This window comes from Mus caroli, unplaced genomic scaffold (assembly GCF_978045245.1).
Source record: "Mus caroli unplaced genomic scaffold, Mus_caroli_1 scaffold_16, whole genome shotgun sequence".
In the NCBI taxonomy this organism is placed as follows: domain Eukaryota; kingdom Metazoa; phylum Chordata; class Mammalia; order Rodentia; family Muridae; genus Mus; species Mus caroli.
Window position 1 is genome coordinate 29,391,766 of NW_028227271.1, and position 21,038 is coordinate 29,412,803.

At 53.4% G+C, this 21,038-nt stretch overlaps 1 protein-coding gene across 4 annotated transcripts in view; it reads right to left on the reverse strand.

The window, feature by feature from the left end:
• Window positions 1-9,210: 9,210 nt before the first annotated feature.
• The window catches only part of Adgrb1 (adhesion G protein-coupled receptor B1), a 72,374-nt gene continuing 60,546 nt past the window's right edge, over window positions 9,211-21,038 (reverse strand). For 3 of the 4 annotated variants that reach the window (XM_029470030.2, XM_085832031.1, XM_085832030.1), the window contains 7 exons: window positions 17,966-18,137; window positions 15,728-15,823; window positions 14,280-14,334; window positions 11,237-11,937; window positions 10,531-10,566; window positions 10,262-10,369; window positions 9,211-9,983 (listed from right to left, as the gene is read on the reverse strand). In XM_029470030.2, coding sequence (XP_029325890.1) covers window positions 9,786-9,983; window positions 10,262-10,369; window positions 10,531-10,566; window positions 11,237-11,937; window positions 14,280-14,334; window positions 15,728-15,823; window positions 17,966-18,137 — 1,366 coding nt within the window. In that variant the 3' untranslated portion in view covers window positions 9,211-9,785. The remainder of the gene's footprint in view (window positions 9,984-10,261; window positions 10,370-10,530; window positions 10,567-11,236; window positions 11,938-14,279; window positions 14,335-15,727; window positions 15,824-17,965; window positions 18,138-21,038) is intronic. The other variant, XM_085832029.1, reaches the window with a different exon arrangement.

The window sequence follows — 21,038 nt, forward strand, 5'->3', positions numbered from 1 at the left end:
ATATATATATATATATATATATATATATATACATATGAATGGTGCCCTGCTGCACTTGAATGAAATGGTGGAACTCAAGAACCTATGGTCTCGTTCATCACCATGTGTAGAGAAAGCTGTTGAGTATAGATAGCCCTGTGTAATTTGAGCTGTGTGCTTGGCTATATGTATTCTTATTAAAATAACCCATATTGAGAGAGGAAAAGAGGAAGAAGTAACAGATCGGATGCACACGTAACAACCAGATGGGCGGCTTTTAAAATGTACTTAGTGGAAAATTTTTAGATATGGGTTAAGATATAGAGCAATATTGAAATGAGCTGTACTTTGATCACTGGGCCCTTGTTATTATGTAAGGTGCTAGTGGGAGGGGACGCTTGGGAAAGGGCCACCAAACATGCCACACTCTCTTTGCACTTTTCTCTGTGCCTGGAATGGTCACCAAAACTGCAAAGAAGCCTTTAAAGAGGAGCCACACATCAACAAAATCAAATAGCTCCGTATAGGCTTGGGCAGGACTGTAGGGGCACATGGAAAACCTGGGGCTTCTCAAAGGTCAATAGTAGAAGTAGGTGGACGTGGTTAACTCAGTCTTTAACAGCAGAGAGACAGACTGAGGGAGGGAGGGGTTGGGGAGGGAGGGGTTGGGGAAGAAGGGAGGGCTTGGGGAGGAAGAGGGGAGGCAGGGAGGGAGAGAGATCAATAACAATCCAATACCTACTCACTGCAGTCTTGAAAGCTTATGTCTCATGAGACCAGCCTGGGATCCCAGCCAGTGACCTCAGATGAAGCCAACACATAGGTAGCACCTTACACTGCCAACAGAAATGAGACAATAGTGTCCCACTTGCAGAGTTATTGAATACAGGGCTGAAACAGCAGATAGAGTCCCTGGCCTCAGCCAGGGACCAGAGCAAGGTTCTGAGATCCTTGAGCTGTTGGGAGTAGTGTGTGTGTGTGTGTGTGTGTGCCTCCTTGACACAGCCTGGATCCTTGCATTCCTCAATACACACAGAGCAGCCTTTGACAGGATGGCAGGGAATTTTCCACTACGACAGTGGGAATTTTTCATATGTCTTTTGCAGTCACTGAATGGTTGAGCGGATACAAAAAAATCCCAAAAGGTTATGAGAAAAACAGCAGGAAAGAGTCTCCTGGCTGACTAGTCACTTCCGCCACCAAAGAGGAACGCCGGCTGTGTCCTTAGTAGCTGGGTGCCCTTCATTATGATTCCCTCCCACACCTTGCACCTGGACAGGGTCAGACCCCGTGGGCTGAGGGCTCCATCCTCTAAGATGCCCAGCTATAGACAGTCCTCTGGGGCTTTCAGAGCACCTGGCTCCCATCCCCTACCTCTGGCTTGCAGCCCCTTCTTAGGTGCAATACTTACTTGGAAGCCTCCTGACCTCTGCCCTTTAGGAGTCTCATGGGGGTGACAGTATGTAGGCATGGCTAGTAAACCATCAGGCAGAGCAGCAGAAGATTAGCCATCCATAAGCCAAGGAGACAGGCCTCCAGGGAAGAAGCCAGACACACCCACACCTTGATCTTGAACCACAGCCTCTAGAAAACATCTATGCCAAATAATTGTTTTGCCACCAGTGGTCAATTTAACCTTCACTGTTAGTCCTTTCTCCCTTCCTGGATGTCTCAGGAGACTGACAGTCTCCACTCCCTAGTCCTGCCGGTGGGCTTTCCTGTGAGCAGCTACCTTCCTCAGGCTGTGAAAGAACTCCCAGCTAGCAACCTTCACATTAGCCTGCCAAGGACATTCATCACCCCCAAGACTCCACAAGTCCCAGGAACCAAGTGTGTGTGTGTGTGTGTGTGTGTGTGTGTGTGTGTGTGTGTGTGTGTGTGAAAAGCAAAGACAGGAACCCGATTTTAATAGATGACAGAAGTATAGATTTGAGCCATAAAATTGACCATCTAGACTTCCTGAACATGGCAGTGACTCTACTCTGGGCTGAGAAAATGTGTATTGAATATTCATGAGAATGGTCATATCTTATGCAACAGAGCATTTGTCATACAGACCACATTCTACCGGAATGATAGTTAAATCAGGACTCACAAGTGGGGGGTGTACGCCTCTGATCCTAGCACTTGAGAGGGGTGAAAGGATCTCCTCTGATCAGGTCCAGACTACCTTGGGGTACCTAAGAAGAAACACCCTGTCAGAAAAGCAAAAAAGAAATCATAATCTGAGAGATAATGTTTTTTTTTTCTAAAACCCTACAGTTTAGAATTCTTAAAATGTGTATAAAAGAACTTGTCTACCCAAGGACAGAGTCTTGTTAAAATTAGAAGAATAATTACAACTGAATGATAAAAATAATGCGTACGGGAACCTGTAGGATGGAACTCAAGTGACACGTTGAGAGAAGCTGGTGGCCTAAGATGCTAATATTAGACACTCAGTGAGGCTACGGCTCATGTGGGAGGGATCCAACTTGAGCTGCTTGTCTGCCTTCACTACCTTGCTAAGGCAAAGAAGGAAGTGACACGCAAGGATTAGCCCAGGGACCCAGAGAGCATGCAGCTACTTCCTAAGCAAGGTGACCCAGAGAAAGCACAGTTCCCAAGTCTCCAGGCTGACAAAAGGGACCAGACATCAGCAGTTCTGAGAGCAACAAGAGGTTATTATGAGCCTGGCCAGGCAATGTGGCCAAGGTAGATTCCCAAAGACATCACATGAAATAATTGACTTAAAAAAAAAAGCCCCCAAAGTCTACACAGAGCTGTAATTACTTGCTGAGAAGGATTTGTTTAAGGGGTGCTGTGGAAGAGCGTGGGGTGGGGACAGCCTTGGGTGAAGGGTCCAGTGGGGGACTCAAGGATGAGCGGTCAGGAGGGGTCTGAAGCCAGCAGAAGCAGGAAGGGGGACGCCTGGGGTGCTTGGGAAGGGTGACTGAGTTCTCCTGTCTGATCCTGTGCTGAGCCGCCTTGGCCAGACACACTTCCTATTTGAGAGTCCATAAAAACCCCGGGCCCAGATCAGCACCGGTCTTAACTCTTGCTTTGGTCCATCTGGAAATGGAAATTGTGTGTGTGTCCCCAGCTCTATTACATATGACAGGAGACATGCTGTGGGGACGGAAGAGTAGAGAGCAGAGTCTGTCTGTACCCCACTGGCTTAATTCCACCTTTGGGTGTCCCCACCCACCCTCTTCCTTAGTTTCCTCCTTTACAAAGTAGAACAATGGTAATTAATGGCCCTCCCCTCAGGGTGCTGGAAGCTCTTACAAATATCTGCCCTTACCATCCCTCCATTTAGTTCAGCACGGGATGACCAACAAGGGAAGACTCAGTCCTCATTGACCCCTCTTGAGAGTCTCCACCAGGAGCCCACTCTCACAGGAGCCTGAGTGTCCTGTGCTCCAGGGTCCCTCTCAGCCACTATGCTGGCAAGAGCCTCCTTTGAGCCCATCTTTTTGTGTGTTTGGTTCAAGGTCCATGTCTTGAGAGAATCAGCCTGGTAGGAGGCATTTGGATAGACCAGGGGTGAGAGAGGGGTGGGGCCAGGCCGTCGAGAGGGAGGTCTTAGCAAAGTCTGGGTTGGGTGCTTGTTGCAGATGTGGAAGGACTGAGAGAAAGTCCTGGCATATGTAGAAAGAGTCACACCCCTTTGGTTGATTCACTCACCCCTACTTACCCCTGCCCAATTCACTCCTTACTCACCCCTGCCCATGTCTACCCTCCCTTTCTCCCATTCTGGTCTTTGTCCATTGGGAGTTAAGAGCCTCTGAGAGAATCCTTGAACCTCAGCAGGGCCTGGGTTGCACGAGCTGCTATGGAGGGCAGGTGGGGTGTATAAAGGTGCTAACCAGTCAGGAGTGGTCCCAGCTCCATGTCCATGGTGAACTCAGTGAAGCTTAGCCACAGAGTCCTCCTGGCTTGCAGCTCCATACTTCTGTCAGAAACCCCAGGGAGAGAGAGAGAGAACAGGAGGATGTTAATGGGGTGGCTGCCTCTAGCCTCCCCCATCCTTGAGTGAAGTACATATGGTGTTCCCAGGAAGCCATAAGGAACCCAGCAACACCTCCTCTGCTTGAGGACAGCTGTGTGTCATTGTCCCGCCCCATGTCAGCCTCCTTATACCCATCTGGTCCCATTTCCTAGTGAGTCCATAGTGGTGGTGAGGGGAAGCTCCCAGACCCTATGGGACATGTGTGGGCTCACACAGTGTCACCGAGATGAGATGACTGATGGCCCTAAGAGTTCATACTACTAAGTTCACGACTCCAGCTAGAGGCTTCTAAAGTTTCCAAACTGACCTTCCAAGTTCCACGACCCAAGAGCAGACTGCTTTAATGAATTGCCTAGTAAGCTCTGGGCACCCGGAACAAGCCAGGCTCCTAGGTCCCTGAGTCACACGGGCTCTGGAGGATACTCTGAGGGTGCAGGGCGGGAGGGAAGGTTCTGGAATCCACGTCAGAGCTTAGGAGCTTGCGTGCTGTCTTCCGTTTTGCCTAGGCCTTATTTGGAGGTGCTTCCGCTGCGTGGGGTGCTGGCTGGCACATTTGCGAGCTACTCACTCAGAGTTCCTCCTGCCTGGTTATTTTTAGGCCCTGACAAAGGGGAGCCCGAAGCTTCTCGACTACCCAAGAAGCTTTGAGTTAAAAATCTGGGGACCTGGGAGTCCTTAGGGATTTGTGGCCCCAGGAGGGGACCTGAGAATCAGAGGGGGAATGTGAGACACGGTGAAGAGTAGACGTGACCTTCTTTATCTGGTCATCCCTGGGTGGCCAGCGAGGCAGCAGAGACCACCCCTATGGGTTGCTCTGCATTCACCCAGCTCAGACCCCGATGCACAGGTGCTCTGAAGCCAAGTCTGAGATGCCTCCACCAGGACTCCTCCTCAGGAGGCTGGTTCCTCAGGACCAAGGCACTAGAAAGGATCAGAGGACTGAGCAAACCAGGACTACAGAACTTTACATCTAAGAGTATCATTACCTGGCCACCTCTGCCCATGCAAAAAAGCCAAGGGGTAGTTGAAAGTGACAGTTTCTGGGCTCTTTGGGTGTTTCATCAGCTGCCCCATAGCCTCATGGGCATTTAGAAAGCCATGGGGAGCTGGCATCTCTTCAGCCCTCATCCTCCAACACAGCCCCCACTTCCCAAGGCCATCACAGGGAGGTGAAAGCAAGCTGAAGAAGGGAAATTCCATCTAGCAGAAGATTCTGGAACAGGTCCAGGAGCCAGGGTCATCTTGTATGTTTGCCCCCAACTGGAACCAGCCCAGGGGAAGCAGGGCTCGGGGAGGAGGATGGGGTGAAGGAGAATAACAAAGGGTAGACATTTCCTGGGCAACAGGAACCCTCATGTGACAAGAGCTCAAGGCAGATGGGTTAGATGAGAAGGACGTGCTCGTAGTAAGTCTTTTTGCCAGGTTGGGGCCAGGAAGTGGAAGAAAGGTCACTGTTGAGCTTTGGCACAGAGGTTTCCAGCCTGCCTAGAGGCAAGGCATTATGGGAAATGGTAGAGCATCTCTAAGGCCCCTCTCAGCAGCGCTTGCATTAGTCACAGGTGGAAATGAGCAGACAGAAGCAGGTAAGGAGGGGCATCCTCCAGATTGTAGGGGTGTGGGTGTTGATAAGAACGCAGTACTTGCTGGCAGCTGCTCCTGCTGGCTGCACCTCCAGTTGACGCAGAAACTCATTGTCCTCATGTGTCCTTCTTCCTTCACATTCCCCAGTCCATAGGAGCCAGGAAGCAGTGAACTGTAAGACCCAAGTTCTAATCCCATCAGCATCACTACCTTACACAGAGATCACAGTAGCTACTGCTGTCTTCGGCACCACCAGGACAAATGTCAGTCACAACCATGACCACCACCACCACCACCGTCACTAGCATCACTACCACGACCATGTGGCTATTTGTTGATGTTTCACTATTGCTGTTATCAGCCTTACCAGTGTCACCATCGTCACCATCACCAGCCTCACCATTACTCCATTACCTCACTGAAATCATCGCTACTACCATGGTGGCACAACCTTCGTTATTATTGTTAACCTTACTACATCATTATCACCATCACTACTATCACAGTCACTAACACCGTCATCACTATCACCATCACCATGCTCATCACCAGTAAAATCTCCAGTTCTAGGTCTATAAACCAAACTTTCGCCACCAACGTTACCCGCCCCCAACACTGTGCCAGTCACAATGGTGACCTCCGTCGTTCCAAGTCCCACATCTCCTAAGGCAAGGTAGTTCTACTGATGGCAGGTAGAGGGTGGCAGAGAGTACTCTCAGGTTCACTTGTGACAGGTTGCTAAAAAGGGTAGCTGGGTACTGAGAGGCTAGGACAGCCAAGTCACGCAAGGAAGGCCCAGGAAGATCTCTCTAGAGGCCCAACCATCTGAGACTCCAAAGGAAAAGAGTGCCTTGTGATGGTAGCAGCAGCTAAGGATGGTGTTGGTGCCTTTAGGAAAGAGGCTCATTGGGGGAGCATTCAGGAACTGGTGCCAGGAGAGCTGAATTGCAGGCAAAGCCCTTTCTGACTTGTAGCATACCAGCAGCATCCTCCAGTTACCCTGAGACTGGTTCTTCACTATAGACAGTGTGATGGTTTGTATATGCTCCGCCTAGGGAGTGGCGCTATTAGAAGGTTTGGCCCTGTTGGAGTGGATGTGTCACTGGGTGTGGGCTATAAGACCCTCATCCTAGCTGTCTGGAACTGAATATTCCACCTTCAGATGAAGAAGTAGAACTCTCAGATCATCCTGCCTGGATAATGCCATGTTCTCGACTTGATGATAATGAACTGAACCTCTGAACCTGTAAGCCAGCCCCAATTAAATGTTGTTCTTATAAAAGTTGTTTTGGTCATGTACTGGCTGGTTTTGCGTGTCAACTTGACACAGGCTTGAGTTATCACAGAGAACTGTGGGGGAAGTGCCTCTATGAGATCCAGCTGTGGGGCATTTTCTAGGTTGGTGATCAAGGTGGGGAGGGCCCAGTGTGGGTGGTGCCATCCCTGAGCTGGTAGTCTTGGGTTCTATAAGAGAGCAAGCTGAGCAAGTCAGGGGAAGGAAGCCAGTAAGTAGCATCCCTCCATGGCCTCTGCATCAGCTCCTGCTTCCTGACCTGCTTGAGTTCCAGTCCTGACTTCCTTTGGTGATGAACAACAGTGTAGAAGTATAAGCTGAATAAACCCTTTCCTCCCCAACTTGCTTCTTGATCATGATGTTTGTGCAGGAATAGAAACCCTGACTAAGACAGGTCATGGTGTCTGTTCATAGCAAGTAAAACCCTAATGAAGACAGATGGGATCATGACCCTGCTTGCCAGGTACTCCAAAACACTAAGCCAGAGCAAAGAGACCTGACAGCGATCCATGGAAAGGCTCCTGTCCCTACAAGGGTTCTGGGCCAAGGCGACACTTGGTATGGACTCCCCTTTGGAATGTACATGGAGCCTGCTGGAGTGGGGCCCACTGGAGCAAGGCTCAGGGTGCTGATGAAGTACAGCCTTTGCTGGCCAGCTTCCTGTGCCAAAAGTAGATAGCAATTTTCGTTATGGGTATTTCTAGGAGGAGGAAGAGGAGCCAGGACTCCTAGCACAAATATCCCTCCCAAGGGAGGGCCTGCAGTGGGGGTTGGCATGGAGAGCTGCCTTTGGACACACTCTGCACTTTACAGAGCTTTGACTCCAGCAGTTGAGTCTCTCCCTTCACATGGCCGGTATGAGGGGCTAGGGTACTCTCTGCTGCTTTGTGTTTTGTTGCAGGTGGAGAGGACAGACAGGGACAGGCAGGTTACAGATGCTTGGTCACTGCATGAAGACAGTATGAGGACAGTGGTAAGTCTGAGCAGGGTTCAGCCCTCAAGACCGAGACCTGGCCCACATTCACATGCTGCCTGCATAGGCAGAGTGCTAGGACCTCAGGGCTTTCTCTACCTGTACCAATAGACCCCCTCAGCTTCTTTCATTTTGTAATAGCCAGGGCTGAGGAGGAGACTCCGGCCACTCAACTCATAGGAAGCTCTCCAATCCTGGAAGGTAGGGCCTTTGCGCACAGACTGCAGGTGCATCATGATAGCGATTCTTCAAGTGACCTGCGGTAGGCGCTGTGATGAGGCTTAGACGCCTTTCATTGCAGGACATATGCACCCGTGCATACTTGGTTCACATTAGCCATGGCATGGTCTAGGCTGGGTCTTATTTTGTTACCAAATCTCACTGAAGCATTGGTGGGATGATTGCTTTGTTGTTTGTAGTCTGTAGCTAGCTAGGGTCTATCCTGGGCTCTACATTCCATTCTCTGGCCATCTGTGGGCTTGTCCCTCCTCACTGACCATTCACCCACCCGTGTGTGTGTGTGTGTGTGTGTGTGTGTGTGTGTGTGTGTGTGCACCCAGGGGTGTGCATGGCCATCACAGTTACCTGAGCTCATTGTGGTCACTATACCAACAAGCACTATCCCTATCCTGTCTCTGCTGCGAAAAAGGATGCTGAAGAGGGGGCGGCATGTCAAAGACACAGTGAAGGAAGGAAGGAAGGGAAAAGATTTGGGTGAGGGTATAAAAGGAACCTATATGGAGCTGGATTCCTTTTCTAGCTCTTAGTACTTTGTTGGTGTCCTGTGGGCTTCATGTGTCCCTCAGGGCCAATGGTCTGCATCTGGATTCCAGTTCACACTGGGGTCTAAAGGGTTCTGCCTGCAGAGGTCCAGGTTTATGCAGTCCCAGCGTTTGGGAAAGGAGGGACCTTCTCTCCTAGCTTCCCAACCAGACTCCTTGAGTGGCTTAGACTGCCCCCTGCTGGAAGCTCTGGGAAATGCTGAAGCTGGGGTTGCAGGCATCTGGTTGATTTGTTAGGTAGTCTGACCATAGGACCACCATGGACTGGGGACAGGAAAAAGGGAGCCAGTATTGGGCCTTACAAAGTAGTAGGGCAGGCCTGTTCAAGATGGGCTAAGTGGGGCTGCTAGAACCCAGTTACAACCCATATTTTGTTTCTTTCACTATTTCAAATTGTTTTACAATTGCTACCTGTTAACTCTGTCCTTCCCAGGTGAATCAGGGGGCTAGGGAGTCAAATTAAGTCCCGCCTCAGAGGACCATATATGGAGGGCAGGCACCCAAGACAGGACAGGACAGGACAGGACAGGACAGGACAGGAGTTGCCTCCCTACCACTGAAGTGGAGCCACGCTGCTACAGGGGGGAAAAAAAGACTACAAAGCTGGGTTTTTAATTCTTTTTATTGAAGAAAAGAAAAGGAGAGAAAAAATAGATTCCCCACCCCGCTTCTTTCCAGAGTGGTCTCAGTCCTGTCCCGGGGGGTCTGGGTCAGGACCATGCTCTCTGCCTGGGTCTGAGAGGGGCCCAGGGTCCTGGAAGGGAGTGGGGGGTCTGGCTGCTTCCCAAGGGGTAGGGGTGTCTAAAAATCGGAGCCAGGCTGGTGGGCCACAGGCAGTCCTCTGCAGTGGTGGCTGAAGTGGGCATCCTGGGGACGCTGGCCACACCAGGCCTGTCCGTGTTCACAGCAGCTCGCCTGCCTGCCTGCCCGGGCTTGCCCAAGGAGGGCTGAGTCTGAGGCACCATCTGGCCTCTGGATCCCTGTGCCCGCCGGCCATGCCACCTCCTGTCCTGTGTCTGGCTCTGGTCCCAGCACCGCGGGCCCTCTGCCTGGCCGCCTCTGAGCGCCCTGAGGCCGGGGCTGGACCCGGCCCGCCACCGCGAGCGCGTCTGTGCCCGTCCTATGGCGGAGCGGGCAGAGCAGCATCCCACCTCCTGGCCCGGTGTGGGGCCACGGCCCGCCCGCTCAGACCTCGGTCTGGAGGTCAATGATGTCCTGGCCAACCAGTGGGATGGTGGCACCCGCCTTCTCCCACTCTACGCTCCGCAGCTCCAGTGGAGACGGGGGCAGTGGCTCCAGCTCCTTTTTTACCCAGGCAGGTGTCCCGTGGGGCTTGCGGAGGCTCTCCCAGGCCCTCTTGTTGGGAGTCTGCTGCTTCTCTGGCTACTCAAGGACAGCAGTGTAGTCGGGGCAGAGGAGGAAGAAGGGAGAGAATGGCTCTTAGGAAGGGATTCCCAGAGAGAACAGCAACCCACGCATCCCACAGCCTGGATCCAGGCAGTAGCTGCAGTTTCCATGATGGGGTCAGTGCTGTGGGGAAGGACAGTCTGGAACCTGCCAGACAGAGCCAGGCTTAGGATCCTCCTGCCCTGCCCTTTGCACACCTAAGAAGGGACAGCTAGCCCAGGGATGGTGGCTGGAGCAGAGCCCATGCTTCTGACCTTGCTGTCTGCGCCTGGCACCTCCTTCTCCTTCTCAGCCGCATGCTGCAGCTTCCGGTTCAGGTCCTGGAACATGTCTTGGTGTCGCTTCCGTGTGTGCATGATCTTCTGTGGGTTGGGGCCAGGAGTCCTGAGCCCGGATGGGCATCCACAGCCACCCCTTCGACCCACCTGCTGTTGGCCCCTGCCTTGAGCCCCTCTCCAATTCCCACTGCTGAAATGGCCCTAGTGCCCAGCTTCTCTGGTCAGAGAGAGGCCCCTGCACTTACCTCAAAGTCCAGTTCTGCATACCGTGATTTCCGCCGCTGCAGGAGAAAGGGGTTGTGTGCATGGGCAATGTGTTCCCTAAAACTGCCTAGACCACAAGTCCAGGCCCTCTGGCCCAACAACTGGGGAGACACCAGCCTGCCTTCAGGGGACATGCTGAGGGTGCACCAAGTACCCAGGTTGCCTGTTCCCTAGGGACCAGCCCCAGCTCTGGGTTTAGAGGGGCTGCTGAGACTGAAGGGAAACCCTTGACAATGATGGAATAAGGACGGGGTCTCTGTGAGCAGTGAGGACTCCCACCCCTGCTTCAGGCCTGTTTGCCCTTGCTCTCCCTCTGCAGTGTGGAGCTCAGGCAGGCCACACAGGTCACATGGTTGGACCCCCAACAGTAAACTCAGTGCTGGCTGCACCTAAGAGATAGAAGGCTAGATGGTGGTACATCCTAGTGTGGGGCAGGGGCTCCCTAAGGGTGCCATCCTAGCCTCTGCCCCTTGTCCTAAAGGCTGAATAAGGTACTGGGGGCGGGGTTACAAAGCACTAGGCTAACCACAGACTGTTGTGTGAAATGGGATAGATTGTAAGAAGATCCTGTCCCTGGGCTATCCTTACGCACTTCTGACATACCCAGAGCCTACAGGGCAGGGAAGTACCAGCCCTTGGCTGGGGGTCCACCCATCTCTGCCTTGGCAGACTCTAAACCATTCTCACCTCCAGGGAGCTCACTGACAAGGTAGCCACGTTCTCATTCTTGGCCCCAGCACCTGAACTGGGTCCCGGATGGGCCGCAGGCTCCCCCGTGTCCCCCAGGCTGGGAGGTGCAGGCTCAAGGGTGGGTGGTGGGGGTATGGGCTGTTGGGGTGGAGGGGGTGGTGGGGGTGGGGGTGGTGGGGGCTGGACAGGGGGCACCTCAGGGGGTGCACCACCTGGGGGCTCACGGGCAGGTGGGCTTCGGGTAGGGAAGCTGGCATCGGGTGCCATGCTAAGGTGGATGAGGCGGGTTTGGGGCATCTGGTCAATGTTGATGCTGTATTTGGGTTCCTCCTTGGGTTTGGGCCGGAGTGTGGCCGTGGCCGTGGGCAGGATCACGTAGCTCGTGTCCAGAGCCTTCTCCTGGGCTCGGCTCAGCTCGGAGTCCAGTTTCTTAAAGATGTCCCCATCGCCAATAAAAGAGGACTTGGGGGCCTTGTCCTTTTTGAGGGTGAGTGAGTGATTAGGGAAGTCAGGCAGTGGCCCACCAGGATAGCGGGGTGAACCGTGCAGGTGCAGCTTGGACACATTAGCTGGCAGGCTGTTGAAGGTGGGGGGTGGGCCCTTGGCCAGCTTCATCTTCTCCTCCTCAGGCAGTGATGGTCGCTTGAAGGTACCTGTGATAGTTGCTGTGCGGCAGGCTGCAATGTCTTTGTTCAGCACTAGTGGGGGAGCATCGGAAAAGACAGTAGATAGGAAAAGGGGATCAGAGGGGTAAGGATGGTCTGCGGCAGCAGGAGCTGACCCCAGCCAGCACTGCTGCCACCCTGGTCTCCACCCACAGCAGCCCCGACATCCACTCGAGGCTCAGGGGGCACATGGGCAGCTAAAGCTCCTTTGTCTTTTCTAATGAGGCTGGTCCACAGGGGTTTCTGCCTCCCAAGACAACCAACCAGACAGACAGTCTCTCATACAAAGCAATTCCGAAAGGCAGGTGAGGGCGCCCCCTGCTGGAAAGTGCACAGCGAGGTACTTCCAGGATAAAAGAACAGCCCCTTCTAGTTGAGCTCCCTACCCCACTGCCCTCCAGGACTTCTGCAGCACAAGAGCCCTTACAGGAGGGGAGGATGTGCTTGGCATAGGCACATCAGCTCCAAGGACCATGAGACCTAGCACAAGGACCAGGGACCTAGCACAGCAGGTTAATCTCTCTGAAGCATTCTCCTGTCTTAACTTCCCTTGTGTCTTCATAAAGACCCCTTTCCTGAAGTGTCCACCCTGCTACTTCTCTTGTGGTCCGTCTGGCATCTGGCCTGGACTCCGGCTCACCAAACATCCCATCTGTCACTTGCCCATCAACCCAGCCCCACTGGCCTGTAGAGTAACTGATTAGTTCTCACCCAAGGCAGTTGTCCACCCTGCCCTTCCTGGGTGCTCTTTCCAGAGCAGGGTCACACTCTCTTCTTAGGAAGCCTGGCCCAGGTCTGCATACTGCTTGTTCTGGTCACACCTGGCCCACCTAACCTTGGGGCTCACCAGCATCTCTTGCCATCTTATCAACTATAATCACCCACAACATTCTAGCTTCCCAGGCAGAAGGTCCCTCACCCTCCCAGCTCACCTCCAATGACATTTGGCTCTTCTATACTGTCACCCAGTATGGCAGCTTGAATAAGAACAACCCCATAGGCTAATATATTTGAACTCTTAGTCTTCGGAGAGTAGCATTTTTTGAAAGGGATTAAGAGGCATGGTCTTGTTGGAGGAAGTGCGTCACTAGGGATAGGTTTTGAGGTTTCAGAGCCTATCTCAGGCCCAGTGTGGATCGTGGTGTAGCTCTCGACTACTGCTTGTGTGCCGCAATGCTCCCCACCATGATGATGGACTAACACTCTGAAACTCTAAGCAGACCCCCAGCTAAATGCTTTCCTTTCTAAGAGCTGCCTTGGTCATGGTCTTCACAGTAATAGAACAGTGACTAAGTCACCCAGCATTGTTATCCTCCAGCCCTTCCCCAGTACCTCAGCAGTGAACTAGCCACCTTTCCTATCAATTTGTATGCAGCTCTCCAAGGATCAACACCACCTCAAAGACCTCTGTGGCCTGCACACAGCTTAGCCCAACCCCTCCCAATAGGGACTCTGCCCCACCATGGACATCTATACACAGACACCCATCGTGTTCCCACCAGCCACATTCAGCCCATAACATCACGAGGCACAGCTGGGCATAGGGAGCACAGAGCACACCACTACGGCTGGGAGAGCACCCAACCCCTAGTGCCTGGGTCATCTCTTGGGTAGGCTATAGAGCTAGATCTTTGAAGACTAAGAAAGGATTTTTCTGCCCCATGTCAAAGTCACCTCCTCCAGGAGTCTCACCCAGGAAGCAGTTGACATTCCCCAGTTGGGAACCGGACTTCGCAAAGCCAGATTGACCCCACCACAGTCAGAGACTGTCGGCCATCGCCCTAGCCCCTGGTTCACAGGTGCTATGGTTTGACGGTGGGAACGTGGGGGAGACACAGAATCCCTCCTTGACTGTGCTTCCAGGAAGCTCAGCATTAGCAGAGCGTGCGCCAGGAGCAGCTCCTTCCCCCTTGTGTTCTTCCTGCCTCCACAGTTCTTCCTGCCTCCACAGAGGTCTCCGTTCTCAAAGTACACCCCGCCCCTCCCCTACCCCAGTTTAACAACAAAGAAACAAAGACACACAGAACACGGGTGCTTGGGGGAGGGCAGGCAGGAGGCAGGTGACGACAGTGAGTGTGCAGACAGAGGAGGGGCAGGGCCGGGTCCCACACAGAGCTGGCCCATCTGCTCTGCCCTATGAGAGGAGAAGGGAGAGACAGACACATGAACAGCAACCAAAGATGGTCCCAGCCCAGCTCCACAACAGCTTTCTGGGGCTCCCTCAGTCACACCCACGGGCCTTCTGAAGCCCTTGAGAAGGAGGGGGCCCAGGCTGGGCCATGTGGCAGTAGGTGTGGGATGGGGTCGGGAAAAGCACACAGATGCTAGGAGTAAAGAAAGAAGCAGAAGGGCCGACTGGCCACCATGGCTCTCACCTGTCAGGCGCTCACCTGATCTACAGGCCAGATCCACATCCTTCTCAAAGTCGGTCTGCAAGACAGAGACCGAGGACGAGATGAGGGCAGGGCTGGTAGCAGGCGGTGCTGCAAGCTGCAGGGTGGTAGGAAAGGGACCACCAAAGCCACATCCACACCTCAGAGGTCACAAATATGCTGACAACTGTCACCAAGAATCCCAGCCCACATTATTAGTCTATGGGCCACACGGAGTGCCCATGCATCTGTATGCTTGTCTGTGCAAGCATGGGTGTGTCTGTCAGCATTCACATGCATTTGTGTGCTGTGTTTCTGTGTGTTTGTGGTGCGTCTGCCTTTTCGAGTGCAGAGGAGCACACTGTTTGAGCATGAACATATATGTTGAGAGGAGGATTGTATGACTCACAATTGAGCCAGAGTTGACCTCTATGCATTTATGTAAAGGGGCATACACACATGTTTCTCCATGCATGTGTTTGTGTCTGCCTGTATGTGCGTGCGATCAACCATGCGTGCTCTCCCTCCAAGGCATCACGGAGCAGCCGGCCTCTGCCTCTCTGGCCATGCTCCCCCAAAGCCATGCAGCCATCAGGGCTTCCAGAGCCTCTGCCATTCCATCCAAGACAGACAGCAGGGGACAGACACAGACCTGGGCCAGCACCAGCCTCCCCTAGAGCAGAGACATGGTCCCCCCTGCATCTCTGAGGACAGCAGCTGGGGAGGCCAGAGTGGTGACCCAGGACCACCTTAGAAGCTTGGGTCTACAAGACCCATCCAGAGGCCACAGGGCTCCAGGGGAGTCAGTCTGGCCTTTAATCTCAAACTGGAGGTCTTTCCCTGAAATGCAGGAGCCAAGATGCTGGGAAGGTGGCCATCTTCCCCTGAGGTCAGAGGTCAGGCCAGGAGAAACATCAAGAGGAGGAAAAACAGTGTCCCCAAATGACAAAGTACCTGTCCAGCTGACACTTGTTCCCTCTAGATGGTGGCACTGAGGCCCAAAGGGCTGGCCCTGTGTAGACACCACCTGGAGATGCTCCCCAGTACCTCACCCAGGAGGGGGGTGCTGGACACCTGGGACAACATACAGGTGATGCCAGAGGGGCATGAAGCTGGCCAGCCAACAGAGCCCAGGGCTCTGCTCAGAGGCTACTGTGCCTAGATCCCATAGTTGAAGCAGTTTGCATGGGTTAACTCACAGTTGACTTGTGCACAGTTCTGGAAGGGCCAGCTTTGAGGAAGGCAAGAATGCCCCTACCCAACTCACCAACAGCCTTTCCCAGCTCAAAACCCTGGATCAAGGATTTCAACTTGGCCTCAATTTCTCCAATTGCAAACTGAGGTCAGAATTCATCTAATAGGGCTGCCAGGGCCCAGAAGAACTCTGGGCACAGGGAGGACCTAGAGGTCCCTGGCGGGACAAGCTTGTATCTCCAGGCAGTCAGTCCTACCATGAGCTGGGCATGGCCGTTCTGGAAGGAGCCCCCTGAGTCCCCGTTGCCCTCCTCTTGTCGGTCTACCACACGGCACTTCACAGCATCCTGGACCTGAAGGAGGGAGAGCATGTCAGCAGAGAGCCATGGCCCCACACAGTACCTCTGCAAGGAGCCTCCTTGGAGCACAGTAGCACACTGTACTGGCTGGTTTTGTGTGTCAACTTGACACAGGCTGGAGTTATCACAGAGAAAAGAGCTTCAATTGAGGAAATGCCTCCAAGAGATCCAGCTGTGGGGCATTTTCTTAATTAGTGATGAAGCAGGGAGGGTCCACTGTGGGTGGTGCCATCCCTGGGCTGGTAGTCCTGGGTTCTATAAGAAAGAAAGCTGAGCAAGCCAGAGGAAGCAAGCCAGTAAGTAGCATCCCTCCATGGCCTCTGCATCAGCTCCTGCTTCCTGACCTGCTTGAGTTCCAGTCCTGACTTCCTTTGGTGATGAACAGCAATGTGGAAAAGTGTAAGCTGAATAAACCCTTTCCTCCCCAACTTGCTTCTTGGTCATGATGTTTGTGCAGGAATAGAAACCCTGACTAAGACACACCCTTTGTGGGAGAAGAGAGCATGCAAGATGAAGACATGTGGAGCTTCTGCTGCTGGGAAGGAGCTGGAGCCTCCACTGGCTGGAGGCCACTGTAAGAATGTAACCCTGAAGCAGGTACCTGGCTTCAGGGCCGGCTTGTACCCCAGAAACCTTTACTGACTGCAGGTGATGAGTTTGATCATCACGGTAGGCTGTGTGGGCATGGCTAAGGCCAGCCACAAGGCCGGCATACATCTTGGCAAGTAGAACCGAGAGGAAGTTGCCAATCACCCAGAATAATCAGCATGAAGAAGGACACAGGATCAAATATTACCTAAAATCCAGACTCTGGAGACAGCCTGCATCAAGAGCCGCACACAAAGGCTGAAGCTGTCTCTGTGTGCTCACCCTGCCCAACACAGAGTTTAACCCTTCGGCTGTTAGTCACATCTGAACTTCTTGACCAAGAGGCTTTCGACAGATCCCTAGGCTAGACCTTAGTGGGATGTTCTGCTATTCTTCTGACATCTGTCCTGCTGCCTTTCTGGGGTGCCTACTTTGAGACAGCTGGTCCTGCAGGCCTCTCCTTCCAACTGATCTTGCAGTCTTTCTTCCTATCTTATACACTAGGCAGGAGAAGCCTCCCTCTACCTGGCCTAGCTCGGAAGTTGCTGTTCTGGAGTTAGGAATGTGTAAGGTCCATGTTCCTTTCTCACAGGACACTGCTCATCTCATAGAAGGCAGAGCACTGAGAAAGGAACAGAGGACAGGAGTGTAACTTCAGAGCAGATCAGGGGCCTTAGAACCTGAGAGCAGACTTCACTTGCCTGTGGGCTGATAGCTGTGGCACCAGGTGGAGGGGCTACTGTGAACTGTGAATTCAGTGCTTAGGCAGCCGGGGCAAGTGGGCTCCAAAGCCTCGTCTCTTCCTGTGAGCTGCCGTGGTACTTGGCAGCTTCTCACAGTAGCTTCCTTCCCAGAGCAGAGTGACACATGACTGGCACAGGCAAGTGGAAGGAGGGCCTAGGCTTTGTTGTGGGGACATGTTTTGCAGCTTCGGGCAGCCCTCTTTCCCAGGGTGCTCCTCCAGAGCCTCCCTAGAGACCTCCTCCCTGGGCCTCCTCACTGCCCTGCTGGCCCAATCTTTTCTGTCACCCGAGGTTCCCACCCTAGTTCCTGCAGCTACAATCAGTTGTGTCCTCTCATAGCTCCTGCTTTTCAAGTCCCTCAACAGCATTCTAGAAGGTTCTGAAGAGAATGGAAGCAACAGGCTCTCGCTAGGTCCCAGCAGGCTCTCTTTAGGCCATAGCCATGTCCTGGCTCTGTCTGGGACAGAAGTTGGCCTACCGAGATAAGACACACTTTCATCCACAGGTCAGCCTCTCTGAGGTCGGGACAACCACCTACTTTCATTACTACCTCCTATTGGTGGCCCTCAGTACATAGCTAGATGGAAACATCATATTCTCACCTTCCAAAAGGTTCAGAAAACACCAGAAGCATCTAGCACTGTCTCCTACTCTGCCCTGTCAGCTGCAGACCTCCCACAGCTGATAAGGCATCCTGGGAAATAAGCTATCCTCCAAAGGGTGCTATTCCCAGCAACGCTGGCCACGTGATGGGCATGAGTCCACCTCGAGGGACACAGGTGGCTCCCAGACCCAGGGCGCCCACCTCTCTGCGCAGAATGCAGTGCACCATCACGATGACGAAGCCCTCCAGTGAGTCAAAGACAGCGAAGAGGATCTGGAAGAGGGCGGAGCGGCGGTCGGTGACAGCAAGCACAGCAGACATCCAGGTCAGCGCCAGCAGCGGCAGCACCACGCAGGAGCTCCACAGGGAGGCCCTGGGGATGGAGGGCATCAGGGCGGCCCCGTGGGTGCTCCACCTCTCCTGAGGACACCCCTTTCCCCCATCCCCAGGCCGGAGGGCTTGGAAGGGACCCAGCAAAGTAGAGGAGCGCTTTGGGAGAGAACTTGGACCCTGTCCGGGAGATTGACAGGAGGGAGACAGACAGGAAGGACACTGGGATGGGAGAGATGCACGGAGCAAAGCAGCCCCTGATTCCATCTTCTAGGCCCTGAGCCCTGGACCCAGAGACCCAGGGCTCCAACTGCAATGCAAGATGGCCGTGGTGGACAGGAGTCAGGGGAAAGTACTGAGAGAATGAGAGAGAGAGAAACTGTGAGGGAGAGACAGGACAGACAGTGGACAGTTGGACAAGGCCAGAGGGTCAAAGGAGAGACCAAGACAGACAGAACAGACAGAAGGGTGTTCTTCCTCTTCCGAGGCTGCAGCTGCTCTCCTGGGCCTCAGCACCCTCCTGTGGCCCCAACCTGTGAGCCACCTCTGCCATCAACCCTTAGTCTCTTCTTGGAGCATCTGGCTGGCAGAGGGAGCCTAGCAGCCTGAGCCCTCCATCAGTACCTGGCCTGCACCTACCACGGAGCTCAGGTGAGGACAATGGTGCTGCCTCAAGGCCGCGGGACAGGTAAGTGCTTGAGAACTGTGCCTTGGCCCCAGCCCCAGCACTCTTGTGGTTCCAGGAGCCACTATGGCCTGTCTGTAGCCAGGGGTGACATCGGGATCACTTCTCCCTCTTCTCTTGGGGTGGGGGGAATCATCTTGCTGTCCCCTCAAAGGAGCAGATAGGAGAAGGGGACTGGACACAGAGTGGGGTCTAGGGCAGTGGGGCTGATGGGAAAGGCTAGAGGATCTGAGGGCCCAGTTAGGCAGAGGGTCCTCCAAACTCCCACCAAACTGGAGAGTGCAGTCATGGCAGGGGTCCCCACCTCCTCACTGCCTCAGAGGCCATACAGCAGCCCTTTATCATCACCTATTCCAGGCCTACCTTTGTGCCCTCTGAAGTCATGCTAAGTTGACCCCAGGGATCATTTTGCCTGCAGCCAGAGCTATTACCACTTGGTGAACATAGTAGCTGCCAGTAGCCAGGGTACGCAGGACTAGCTCAGATCTCTGTCCGCTCACCTTCCCCAACTCAGGCCCCAGTCAGGAATCAATCTGATGACCCCAGCCTTCCCTCGATGCCCTGAAGTATGGGCTCCTAAACTGTACATCATATAGCCCCCACTTCCAGTCAACTCTCATTCCCTTCTTAGAGGGAACCCCATGTGAGGCAGGAAGACCCAGTTTCTGGATCCCTACTGACCCCACTCATAGTTTTGAAGCGGAGGAGAGAGTGGAGCCTCCCAGCACAGAGCCAGCTACTCCACCTCCCTCTCCCTTGCTGCATCAGCCAGAAGCTCTATCCTGATCCCCACCCCTGCTGTGAGCTCACCTGTCCCTGAATCTGGAACTGAAGAGAAGCAGGCTGGCCCCCTAGTAAATTACTTCCCATCACCAGCAGGAACATTCTCGGCTCTATACTGGTTCCTACCACAGCACTGGGCCCAGTAACATCTCCCCTCTCCTTCAAAGCAGACACCCTTTGATCTGGGATCCTGAAGCCTCCTGTCACCCGTGTCTGGTGTAGGAAGAGATCTTCCCAGCGGCAGAGACCCCTTGGCTTCCCACAAAATCAGCTCTGCCATTTCTCTATTTCCCCCAGGCCACCAGTTTCCAAATCATTTCCCCAGAAGCCCGGAGGAAGAGGAGCCGTAAGTTCCCTAGAGACTCGGATACCCCAAGGCAGAGGATCTCCAGGGAGGCCTGGGTGTCACCACCTCTAGCTGCTGCCTGACCTTTGGAATCCTGGCCCTCAGCTGATTGGCTCAGGTTGGAGCTGAGTTTGTCTGAAGACTGCCAATCCAAAAGTCGGGCGCTGGGGCTCACAGCAGCATGGGCCCAGCATGGGAGCAGGTCAAGCTACTTGGATGGGTCCTAAACCATACACATCTTCTTACCCAAATAGCCTTAGTTACGAAGAGTCCTGAGTTCCAGTGTCTGCTCAAGAGGGTTAGTGTTTGGGGTCTGTGCTATTGTTATTGCATGTCCTGAACAAGATGAGCTTTCGGTTGGACCTTCTATGCTGAGCTCCACCCACTCAAAACACAGCTAAGTTGTCACACCAAGTCAGGGGTCAACATACCCTTGTTCCCATGGCCATATCTTCCTGAGCTCCTACACAACACATATATCTATAGGGGATAAGACATGCATCTATACACACTTGCCCATGCCCAGTTACACGTTTGCAGGCACACACCCCCGCCCCCGCACACACACACACACACACACTCACACCGACTTTCCATTCATTCACTTGCTTACAACTTCACACTTGCATACTTTTTTCCTCATGTCTGCACACACCAGTCACTCTCACTGCCACGTGCAGCACACTGTCCACACATCCAGTCACTCTCACATATGGGAAGCTCTCTGCATAGCTGCATACTGTAAACATATCCACTCCCACACACAGGCATCATCCCTGTGCACACTGGCACATGTACACCATATGCATATCCAACCACTCTTACACATGAGCAACACTAACAGGTTCATACCCCCCAAACACTCATATGACTCACTCACATGACTCCAGCCTCTATCTACTTGTCCTATGGAGGTAGGGGGCTGTGGCTAAGCTCTGGGCCAGCATTGTTGTGGAGACTCGGAAAACAGCAGGAAGCAGTGCAGGCCCACCCCAACTGACCTTGGACTCAGTCCAATTCTGCTACCTTAGCTGGCCCACTCCTTGCCTCCCAAGTATCTTTTTTTGCTGCATAGCAAGCAGGTCTTGAATTGGGAAAGGCAAGCCCGCAGGCAGAGAGGGTGGGTAGAG